The sequence below is a fragment of the Anas platyrhynchos genome, chromosome 2 (genome assembly GCF_047663525.1).
Source record: "Anas platyrhynchos isolate ZD024472 breed Pekin duck chromosome 2, IASCAAS_PekinDuck_T2T, whole genome shotgun sequence".
Classification (NCBI taxonomy): domain Eukaryota; kingdom Metazoa; phylum Chordata; class Aves; order Anseriformes; family Anatidae; genus Anas; species Anas platyrhynchos.
The window spans coordinates 128,454,959-128,467,743 of NC_092588.1; the positions used below are offsets into that span (position 1 = coordinate 128,454,959).

At 35.4% G+C, this 12,785-nt stretch overlaps 1 protein-coding gene across 2 annotated transcripts in view; it reads right to left on the bottom strand.

Annotated features, from left to right (window-relative positions):
- Positions 1-757: 757 nt before the first annotated feature.
- AHR (aryl hydrocarbon receptor) overlaps positions 758-12,785 on the bottom strand; it is a 61,691-nt gene continuing 49,663 nt past the window's right edge. For both annotated transcript variants that reach the window (XM_027450900.3, XM_005015139.6), the window contains 6 exons: positions 11,896-12,026; positions 11,075-11,277; positions 10,580-10,689; positions 9,007-9,148; positions 7,180-8,461; positions 758-3,601 (listed from right to left, as the gene is read on the bottom strand). In XM_027450900.3, coding sequence (XP_027306701.2) covers positions 3,446-3,601; positions 7,180-8,461; positions 9,007-9,148; positions 10,580-10,689; positions 11,075-11,277; positions 11,896-12,026 — 2,024 coding nt within the window. In that variant the 3' untranslated portion in view covers positions 758-3,445. The remainder of the gene's footprint in view (positions 3,602-7,179; positions 8,462-9,006; positions 9,149-10,579; positions 10,690-11,074; positions 11,278-11,895; positions 12,027-12,785) is intronic.

The following is a 12,785-nucleotide window of genomic DNA, read 5'->3' on the forward strand; positions in this document are numbered from 1 at the left end:
AATAAGGCAGCAAGTGCACATATACATTATAAGATACTAACATATTTGAAACCAATTAACTTCTAGTCCATCATGTCACTAAACCGAAGAGCTACTTTAAGTTTGCTAAACTGCATGAGGAATTATGAAGCATCCGATTCATTACGAATTATGAAGCATCTGCTTTAGTACTGTAACAGATTTTAAAAGACTATTATCACACAAAGTCAATATACCCTACAGTAAAGAGTAATATCAATAATTAGGAAAAAGAATTGTTAGAATAGAATGTAACTTAAAATCAGTATTAACTAAATAGCAATGAACAGCAAATAGGCCACCAATAGCTAGCCACAGATCTCAAAACAGAAAATGCTTACCTTATTTTTAGCAGCATCTATGCAGAGATCTATTCCTGTCTCAGTACAGCTGAATTACAAATTTACTGTTCACAAGGCAACAAATACAGAAGCCTTTCAACTGCTAGTTGTGGCTCACTGTTTACAATGTTTATTAACAAACTGATTTTCATGCGATTATCAAATGAAAATACTAATTCCATGGGCAAATACACACTTGTTCACCACTCTAAATTATACACATTGTATTTGCATCTTATATTCAGAGAAGTGCAAAGTCCACAGTGACATAAATAACAATAGTTTTGTAAACTTTCAGATGACCAGTTCTCAAAAAATATTACTAACTGTATGATAACGTATCTTTTTGTACACTGCCGAAATCGAACATTTTGCAGTAAAAGAACATGCATTTCAGCTACATTCAAGTGATTATTTTATTACCATATATTATGTCTTACAAACTTTATTGAAGGTCAGCAACAGCGCTACAAAACCATACCTTAAAGCAAAAGATGTACTGCATGGTATGTGCAGGCATAGCAAATGAAAGATAAGAACTGGAAAGTAAAACAAGCTAAGAAAACTTGTACAAAAGTTGATAGTAATACTGTCTAACATGGGGTTAATATCTTACTTATAACAGACCTGAAGGGCTACTAGAGATCCAATTTAGAAACATCTGTGCACTGTAGGTACAGTTTGGTGCAGATCAAGAGTGCACTAATGCAGTCAATGTTGTACACATAAGATAATGCAAAAAAAAAAAGCTGATATGCATATAAACAACTAATTTGTTTACAGTAAGTAAGGCAGCACAATTGTAGTACTGCATCCTTGGCACTTAGTGAAAGGACATGTATTTGGTTTAACTAAATTCATAAACAGAACATACACTGGTTTGTAAGATGTAAAACATACATTATCCCTTTGAACCTTCTGGTTTTACAGCATTACTTTTCTTTCCTAATTTTCAAGTTCAAATTCAAACATACACTAACTACATATGGAAGACGTTTCAGATATTGGCTTAAAACAAGACCTTACATAAAAAAAAGTGACAGGATGACCAATTAATTCAAAAGACATTAACTAAAGCTTAGTGATGTCTTGTGTTGAAAACAAAATCTGAAACGTTTATAAAATAATAAAAAAAAAGCAACCTTGTATTACAACCCACAATCTCTTTATGGGCTTTTCCCAAATAGTAATTGCTTCCTTAATGTCCCTTTCAAATATGGCAATTTCACTTAGAAAAACTGAAGTCAGTCATCTGAAAAGTTGTAACTGAACTACGTTTGGCCTAGGATATTATATCACAGAATTGAAGACTTGTTCTTCCTTGAAGCAAACACGTTACATCTAAGAATGAAGAATTCCAACCTGAAGTGATTGTCCTTGTATTAAATGATATTAACAACTAATTGGAGGGAGCTGATTTACTTTTGCCTGCTTTAAACTGGCTACATTGCCATTTTATATTATATATAACAAATGTAATAAAATTGTTCTTAACATGTAATGATGTAACACTTTAAAATTAACTGGTTTAAAATATGTTACAAAGACATTTTATTATATATGAACTATACAACACGCAAGAATACAGAAATATTTTGAACATACACACATTTCTGTATTTTCATGTAGACTATTATTTTGCACCAAACATTGGTGTCTAAAGTTCTAACAATCCTCTCTGATAAAAAGAAAAACAAAAACCAGAATGATGTTTTGCCTGTGTTTTTTTTTTCCTCCTGAAAATAAAGCTTATTACAAGCAGAATTTCTTCAACGACTTTTTGTTTCTTTTTCCAATTTTATATTTTGCACAAAGCTTTTAAAATGGATCCACATACATTAAAAGAATAACCTCTCAGTCCTTTGCAGTGCAATTTGCTAGGGATAAAGTTTAAACCAAAACTGACCCCTTCCCACTATGAACATTGAAAGCTGCAGTCAAAGTGTCAATACCACTTGCTATTGAGACTCCTTTCCCCCTTGTTTAAAATGCAAACCTTTTCTATATCCATTTTAATGAAAGTATTTGCATAGAGCAGCCTTGTATTATTTCTAAAGAACATTATGAGTGTTTTAACACAAGATAAGGCACATGTTTTTCAGCATTAATAATCTAAAACTAATCCTGAGGAACTGCTCCTCCCCCTCAGCAAAATCTGCTTTTTAATATACCCTGTATTACCTGAAGAAAGCAGAAAAGCAGTATAGAATAAACCAAAACTCTTTAGCTGAACTAAGTTCAGAACATTTAATAGCTCCAGATAATAGTGTAACAAATCCACAGATAAAGAATTAAGACATACTCTAAACAAATTATCTTTAGGGAAGAAAAAAAAAAGGTACAGCCAGTAGCACTGTAGATGTTAGATAAAAGTTCACATAATACAGATGACATTTATAGTGAGTTTTGCTAAAATAAGCTCCTGTCAGAAACAAGGTAGCTAAATTGTGAGGCACTTAAGGTTGACGAGAAAAGGAGGAATGCAAGGGATCTGTTTCATAGAAAACCTGAAGTTGCATATCATATCATTGTATTAAGCCTTCTATTAAAGTGCTAGAAATGGAGACTTAAAACAAAATGTTTTAAATATAAAATAAGTGATTAAAGAGCTTAGTATGCATTAAATTAAGTGCTTTTGATTCTCATGAATTCAGAGCGTTTTTATATATATATATTTTTAAATAAAGTTTGGAAATAATCCAAGTGTGAAATCATCTTCCTTGTGCCATTGATGCTATTTGTAAAGTGCCCAATTATTTTTCTTAACAACAAAACCATTTGCCTTATCTTATGTTGTATAGCATGACATAGTCTGTAATACATATGTAATCCATACTGGAACAACACAGTCAATCTGATGGAAAACAGCACATGCATACTTTTAGTCAAGAGTTTTAATTCCACTTGTCACCCTAAGAAGTTAGGGCCTTGGATTACATAGCCACCAGCATATAGTGCAACCAACCTCAAATTTTCAAAATGTAATTTAGCTGTTCAAGTCCAATGGTCAAAGATAGACTTATAGAGCTTTTCCTCAGAGCAGCCTGATGCCCAGACAAAGTCACAGATGGAGCTCTAGATCTGAATTACATAAATCCACTAGATGCCAAATCTGAGAAGGATCTGGGTTCTGTTGGATGATGAAGAGGCTGAAGATGTGTGGCAGTCTGTGCATTACTGATCACATCTAACTGAGAGGGATATGCTTCATTTACATTTCCTCCATTGAAACCGTTTTGAAACTGGTAGGAAAAAAGACAATATAAATGGTTAATATGGGAAACCAATTTTATTTCTTTTTAAATCTGCCTAAACGCACAGTTTTCATAAGATCATATTAAAATATAATGAGTATCTTCAATTATTTTAATTTTTTTTGGGGGGGGCGGGCGGGGGCTGATGAATGACAAAAACATAATTTGTATCAAAGTAGGGTCTGAATCACCAGTGAAACCAACCTTGCTGAAGTCACTGAGAGTCCCACTTCAGGCCAAGGGAAAGAAACACCATCATTATCTAAAGCATAATAGAGTTTCCATTTGTAGAAAGTACAGTCTGAGTAATCTTAAGTTCCACATCCAGCTGTCACATTTTAGAAGCAACCTATTTACATATTTTCATGTCTGCAATGGGATCCAGACTTTACAGCTCTTCCAGGAATGCATATTCAGTCCTATTTGTAAGTGTACTGCATTCAATCCACGAGCTGAGCTATCTTAGGGTGGGCTTTTTTAACAAATGGTCTTCATATTGACAACACCAAATAAGAGCAATGAATGGCTTTCATCAGTCTTGACATAAATTGTTCATAGGATTATTTTAACCATCTGATGTAATGCTTACCGTCATGCTCTGGAAAACTAATTTTATCTACAAAATACTCCATTCAGTCATGCAAAGAAAATAAAAACAAAATATTTTAAACATTTCCATCATCTCTTTGGGAGTAGCTTATATTGGAAGTATTCATTCATTCAACGTTTGTCCTTAAAACATATTATATATTCTCTCATTCATCTATCAAGATATGCTGATTTTGTGGAAACTTTTTTTTTCCTGCTAGGCAAACACTGAAATTTGACAAACCACGCAGTTGTTGTTCTAAAATTCCTAATGACTATTCTACAACCATGTGGATTTGGCTTTAAATCAAAGATGCCATACTAACAATGATGGATACACGAACGAACTAGGATAAATTCTGGAAGAAGATGATATCATTATGTTTTATAAGACGAGTGAAAGGCTTTTAGTGATGGAGACTACAGTGGTTACTATCCTACCATGAATGCACGAGTTCAAGGAAGGAGTTAATTTTGGTAGAACAGATTAATTACAAGTTAGGCAGAAGGTCAAGGCAGATGATCACAACAGACCCTTCTGGCTTTCTAATCCTGCTGTCTTTTTGTGTAGAAATCGATGGGAGGTAGGAGGCTGCTGAAAGGACAGCAATCCCTGCTGGCATAGTAGACGTCCGTACTCTCTCCAGCCTGTGGCTGATGTCAGCAGGCCAAATCCAGCCACGCAGAATGCCCTGCTTTGGTTTGCATGTGTGACTGCAACTCCAACAGTAACACCCAGTATCAGCTTACTTACAGCCTTACTGAAGTTACCAGCAGCCAATAAAGTCAAACCTTAATAATTTTATTACCGTAATAGCGACACCTTCTCTCTACTTACAATAAATAAACACATTTTATTTGCCATCATGGCTTCGGCACAGATATTTTAAAAGACTACAACTTAAGTGCAGTAGCTATACTTCCGAATTACTAATTTCAATGAGTTCACTTATTTTAAATTTCTCTTAACTCCTCTTATATCTCTGCAATACAAGTATACATCATAAACATGGTTATTTTCCTTCCAGCAATTACATTTCTAAGCAAAATGAATAAGTTTTTTTTATATTAAAACAGTTCTCAACACAACATCTTTACGTACGTAGAGCCTTCCTTTGCCCTCAGTCCATAAATATGTTAATTGACAGGTGTGAATAGAGATCGAAAGTGAGTACAGTCTGATACAAGAGGCCTTTGGTTGGTTGGTTGTGTTTTGTTCTTGTTTCAATGTGAACAGTATGCATTAGTATAGGCTGCAAAAAGACACTGCTACTTGGTTTAGGAGCAAGCAGTCTCTTCCTCCCAGCCACCAACACTCACTGGCATAAGTAAGTTGTGGACCCACTAGGACTTGGAAATGGCTTTCAGCTATCTCTGATCACTCTTTTACAAAAAAGGGAAGGGGCAATAAGCCTTCCTTATCAAGCAGTGTGTTGCTCTTTTAAGCTAATTTGGACAAATGTCCAGCACTTCTCTTCAGATGTAAACAGGAACTGACAAGGAGCTAAATGATGTTACAGCGTAACAGCAGTTCTGCATTAGGCTTCTGCTTATGCAATGCCATCCAGATCCATTCAGCATGGGTATACCATAGCAAAAGGGGCTTAATTTGCCTCTGAACAACTTAAGTAAGACTACGTTTTCACAAAGTAGCCTTTGTTCATGTTTTTATGACAACCAAGCTAAAAGCAATGTTACTATGGTAGCACAACATTCCCGTAAATACAACGTAAAAGAAATTCATTTATTGCATTTAGAGATGCTGTCTTTGTCATTAGTCAAACTTTTTACAGATAGAGAAGATAAAGTAATCGAGAAAAGAACAAAAAGGGGGCATAACAAAAATGATTAAGGCAGCATAACAAAATAATCAATCAAATAAATGTATTTTAAACCAACCATTAGAAAGGAGGAAATTGAATTGCTGAGGTGCTGGCTGTTCGAAACCAATGGGCCACACCAGTACAGCTTTTGGGGAAAGGACATTTCTATCCTATTACAGGAGTAAACTTTGATGATCTTGGAAATGCTTTGCATCCCTGTTATCAAGCACTATGCAGGATTATTAACGCTGACCACAGCCATGCAACAAACAGCCAAGTGCTGTGCAAGCCTGTGCCTGCAGTTTGCCAAAGTAACATCATGCTATTTCAGCCCTCGGACACTTGCTGAACTGTTTTAGCTCAATTTCTGTAATTCTGCAATTACATTTTTCCACTAGTGAAACAGTTTAAAAGGATGTTTTGTACTTGTACTGAGCATACCAAAAAAACTGGATATGTTCTACTCGCATTCCTCACCTCTGGCTTGTGTAGGTTAAAATGTCAATTAATACTTTAATTCTGTAAATGCTTATGCACATGCACAAGCATTTACAGCAGGATCAGTACTTTAGAACACAAACTCACTGAAGTCCAAAAAAGAATTGTGGCTCTGTACTTGAGCATCATAACAGAAATAAATGGTACAATTTAAAGGACTTCAACAAAGGTTATTCAAAATCAGGAACTGCCTTAATAACTGATTTATCTTTTATTTTTAAGTTAATTTTACCTATGAAGAACCGTGCTTAAAATTGAAATCTGTGCTAAAGAAAAGCTCCATTTTTCTACTGATATCATCCTTTTCCCCTAAAAATGTATAAGCCAATTCTAAGCTTATGACCTAATCTGTTGTGTTTTGTTTTGTTTTTTTGGCTCCCACTGGGAAAATTACTGGTAGGTACAATAGCCTAGTTCACTCACTCCTGCTTTAATACTGCCGAAGAGAACTACCAGGATGTGGATATATGTACACAAAAACTTGACCAAACGCAACCTTGTTCAGTCTAATGAACAACTACAGCAAAGACATTCACTCACTGCTAACACACCAGTTTCAAACTCAGTGATTCAAGTATGGCAAACACTGCATCCCAGGAGCCATTCAAACCCCACAAAAATGTGATTCAAGCAATATAACAACGTTGCTTACCATACCTTGTTCAACAATGTTTGTTGACTTGCCATCATAGGATCATATTGCATTTGATCCATGCAGCTGGGCTGTGCTTCTTGCGTGCACTGGTACATAGAAACAGCACCTGCATAGCACGTTTGAGGAGTTAGCATAACCGACTCAGAGTTTATCGCACAATCGTGATTTTCAGGGACCTGCTGCAAACAACCGAGAAAATCTTCCAAGTTGGAAGAAGCAGAGTACGTTGATCTCTCAAAACTTGCTACAGGGAAATTCATTTGGGAAAAATTAGAAAGCTGCGGCATCATTGCTGTGGGTTGCTTATAAGGAACAAACTCTTGCCTACATGCATAAGGCGAAGTGTTTACTTCTGATTTGTAAGAAAACTCAGGAGTTGTGGCATGCATGCCAGAGAATACATATTGCTGGGGCTGCTGCTGTGAGCAGCTAAGAGGCATGCTGGTGCCAGAGTTCCAATTTGTTAGCATCCCGTTGACTTGCATATGTTTCATCTTCTGACAGAGCTGCTGCTGCTGCTGTTGCTGCTGCTGCTGTTGCTGCTGCTCCATGAGCTGCTTCCGATGCTCGTGAATTTGATGCTGATCTAATTCTTGCTGTACCAAGCAATTGGCATTCTGGACCACAGGTTGCTGCTGGTTACAGCCTGAATATAAGAAGTCAGACTTATTTAAGGAATCCTGAACATAAGTCAGGATTTCATCAGTTATGTCTATGTCCCCAATATCATCCATACCAGATAATTCAGTTTTAAAAAAATCCTCATCCTGCTGAATGTACTTTAGATCTTCAAAGTCAATACCAAGATTTTTCATGATGCTGTACAAATCACTGGTTTTGTTATCTTGAAAGAGTGCCGCACTGTCTTCAGGAAGCGGCACACTACTGTCCTGGGAACACTCAGTTAGTTCCTGTTTGAGGATGCTGTGATTTCCAGCAGGCAGGAAACTATCCGTCCAGTCACTGCTTACAACACTGCCCAGTTCGTCCCTGCTGTCTGTGAAGAAGTTCCTCTCAAAGGAAAGTTTGTGTGATGCTGGAGGGCAAAGATACACAGACTCGTCTTGCCTTAACATGGCACCTAGAATGGAGTTTGGATCCACAGAATCACCGTGTAGCGTAGCTTTACCTCCTTTTCCCGTTGTGGCCTTATTCCTTGGCTGAGAAGCATCCATAAGGCTTGACATTGGGAAAGTTACCTCATATAAAACAGCCTCACCCGTGGCAAACATGAAGGGCAGTTTCATGTTACGTTTCCGTAGATGTTCTGCCCCTTCTTCGTCTCTGAAAGTAAATCAATATATAGCACAATACTGCAGTACTCAACAGTTACAGTAATCTTTTTGTCTCCTGGAATTAATAAATAAATATCGAAGGCATTTTTCAAATTCCTAGCTATTTCAGCTCAACTTGGCTGACTTAAACCAAGAGGCAGATTATGAAATAAAGAGCTTATGACTGTAATATGACCTTTACATACTACATCTGTAATTAAATCTAGATAGCATACACCATTTGCTGTGCATTAGGGGCTGAAATAAACATAAATGGGCTTTGTTCCATATGTTATGTTTTTCTTGACATGGCAAGTAATCATTTTACAAACTCTTTGGGAAAATTCATTTAACCTGTATAATAATGCTAAATTCCATATTATATGGAACTCGATTAAGCACCATAAATTACAAAATATATAAATTCTTTATGCTTTTTGTTGTTTCCCCTACAAAACTGCAGCTGGATTTTTGAAGGTAAACAAGAGTGATCAAAAATGCTCGGTTTCTTGAAGAATACTGCTTTATACTTTATACTGCTTTATGATGACTCACGTAAGAGGTCTTTGCGTGGCAATGATGTAATCTGGTCTTCCATTTTTGTACACAAGTCGCGCATTTGCCTGTACCCAGGCCCACCGATTTTCTTTGGTTAGAAGCCTGAAGACAGTCATTCCACTTTCACCTGTCTTCATCACTAAAATTGAAGAGCAAACATACCATTTACTGTCAAGTGAAGAAAAATAGGAAAACCTGGCTTGTCATGAGAATAATCCCATCTGTAGAGCAATTTACAATTTTAGGTCCTTGTTTACCTATTTCTGTACAACACTAATGTATTCCTAGTGCAATGGGATGATTGATCACTTTTCAAGGTATCTTTTACCCGTAAAATAAAAGCCAAAATTACAAGTAATTGTAAGATATCCACTACAGACAGGCAACATCCTATATAGAGCCTCATCTATTATTTCTGCAATAATAGAGACTATTAAAAGTGTAGATGACAAAAGTGTAAATCTCTTTTACAGCTGAAAAGTGACTACTGTTTTATAAATTAGAAAACTTTGAATTAGCCCTGTACTAGAGCTATGCTAGCCTCTGTTATATGTTAGCTCTGAATCAAATTCTTTCACATTTTGACTGGTTAATACTTCAAAATCCATTTTACACTCCCGTTTTCACTTTACTAGCAATGCTTCATAAACATACTATTGTTTTCGTTATACATTGCTGAAACTACTGTCTTTGTAGACAGAAAAATCAAATAAAAATAGTGGAAAAGTTCACAAATCCTAACCAAAAGTAAACTTTGGTAAAAGACTATTCTTTATGTATTTATTTTTAAACTTAGCATCAGATATTGAGAAAAAAAAAAAACATTTCTAAGATAAAGTTTCCAAACTAAGTTTCCAACCAATCTTATTTTGGAATTTTTTTATTCCTTAAACAAACAAACAAACAAAACAAGTGAAAGGCAACAGTGACTGAGCTATCCCTGAAATACAAAATCTGCTTAATATAGGTTAAGAATTAACCTCCTGAAGGGATTTAATTAATTGTATACATGGGGACTAAAGAAATAAAACAGTTTTCCAAGAGAAGACAGTAGAAGAGAAGCATCAAAATCTCTTGAAGATGTTTCTGTAACTTTGAAAGAGAACTATGTTACACCTAATAAAAAAGGGAAGAAGGAAGTCTACCAAATGGTTACTTATCAGTCACTTTCTCCTCATACTGTTATTTATATCAAATCAAGCTACCAGGGCTCAGTAACAGAATATTTTTCTCTTTAAAATCTTACATTTCTAAGGAAAGTTATGTTTGAAATAGTCTCTTTGCCCAAATTAAGTTGTTGAAATAGCAGAAGTCTGACTGAGCACAGAAGGAAGTGAGAGAGCAAGATGTGACAGAAACTGGAATACACAACCTAAAAGGCTCTAGATAGGAATATTAAATATTTCCTTGTCCAGTATAAATTCTTATAGGAAGGGAAAGATCACATAAGATGAATAGTATTCTTTTTGTTAATAACTGCATAAGTTTAAGAGTCTTTCATAATATTTTTCAGTGTAAATATAATCCAAGCATTGATTTTTAACAGCCTTTCTTAGGGAATGGAGCTTACTTCGGACATGATTTTCAGCACAATAAAGCATATCAGCTGCATGAACAAACTGGTATCCCGTTCCTCTCATACACAGCTCTGCTTCAGTGTATCCCAGGACAATCTTTCCTCTGGAAGGTAAAAAGAATAAAAAATAAAACTTGCAACACTGCTGATGAACCATCTCACAGAAGGAATGCCAAGCAAGTTAATTGTGGCTTGAACATCTCAGACATAAATGCTAACTACATTTTTTTTGTAATATCAGTCATTTGTTGAGACATTTCTAATAAAAACACAGTTAACAAATCATAAAACTTATACTAGTCCCCCAAGTTGGCTTCAGTTACTAGAAACCATTTCTCTGAACTTACTAGTAGGGCTGAAGAGAAAAACAATAATGGATCCTAAACAATCATCAGTATTTACTGAAACAGTAACTAGCTATACATTGTAAATTCACTTTTGAAATGTTTCTCATCAGCATATGGGTAGAGTGCTATAATTTATACTTACTTTGCATCACAGCCCGTAGGTGTGAAATCCAGCTTGTGTTTTGTTCTGAAGATGAAGTTTTTGGTTCGTATCTCAAGGATAGATGGTGGCTGCAGGGGAGTAGCTACTGCAAACAAAGCTAGCTGAGGAGACAAAGTAGTGCCATCCTTCCCTTTCTTGTTTTGTCCATGGAGAAACTTTAACCGTCCTTGAAAATTCATTGCCTTAAGATGACAAAAAAAAATAACTGTTAGTAACTGTTACATGTTGGAGGTATTTAAGAGTCAGATATTTTTGTTATGATGTAAAATATATCCTTTGTTTTATAACCTATTAGATTCAAGCTTTGTATCATGCCATACACAAAAGTTAGCTAACAAGTACTGAGTACTGCTGTTATAACCCTGAACATATAACCTAGAGATCTAATAACTAGTAAACTCTCTAAAAAAAGAAATAATGAGAAGGCTGCTTTATGAAATAAATACATGCAAAAGCAAATGCCAGTTGGATCGTCTAATATTCCAATGAACATATCATTATATATATATGCAATTAACATAACTTCTTATGAATTCTTCTCAGTCACAAGGGCTTATTCATATTTCACAGAGAAAACTGAACCATGAGAAATGAGAGAACTTGCCCCTAGTTCTAACAACACATCAAATGGGAACCCAGGAATACAGTCCCTACTTGTCATTTAGTATCGTTAACTGGAATATGCTGGTTCAAGCACTCAGATATCAATAGAAAGTTAAATAAAGTAAGTTGCTGTACATATTGTAAGCATAATGTAGATTACAGCATGTGTGAAAGTTTTTACATAACTCCATACTCACCAGGAACCCAGATGAATTATCCAGGAGGCATCGTAACCTGCAGATGAAATTCCTTTCCATAAAGGAAGAATTCTCTGGAGGAAGTTGGTCTGGGTTATAATAGGTTGCTGGCTGTGAAAAGCCATTATCTCCTACAGGAAAGGATTATTTATAAGGATTATTTTTAGAAGAACACCTAGTGAAGGCTATCTATAACAAATCATCTTCCGCCTCATAAACAAAGCCTTAGGTCGTGACCTGAGCAAGAACAATGTAAACTGGAAACGTTCTCAGAACTTCTACCAGTTACAATGCTAGGTTAAGCATCAGTTCTTCTAATGAGATTATGTTTTAGAGGTTAGAGTATTTTAAAACTGTATGCAACTTTAAAAAAATAATTATTATTTTAGTCAATAATCTAGATTCTGAATCAGTTGCAGAAAGCAGAATGACCAGAGAGTACAGTCCCAATGCTGCAATGGCACAATCTTCAAACGTGAAAAGTCGGCATTTTCAGCCATAATAAGTAATTTGAGTATTCAAAAGGTCAGTAAGATAATATCAAAGATGGTATGTGAAACCATTGTTGTCCATACAGCTAGGTGAAAGCCATCAGTAGCAATAAATAAAAAGAAGCACCTTTAGAGATTTACTACAATAAATCAATCTGAGCAACTTTTTCAGAAGATGTCAAAAAATAACAACAACAAAAAAAGCTAATATTTTACTACTAAATAGTGAAAATATTTCTTCTGAGTTGTCGATCATGAAAATGATGTAGGCTCTCCAAAGCCTCCACAACCTGGAGTACTAGGATAGCAACCTGACAGTCTTCTACCACTTCACAATAAGCATGTGCTTATTCTAAAATAATAAGTGGGATTTAGGAAATAGACTTAAGCATTTAGAAT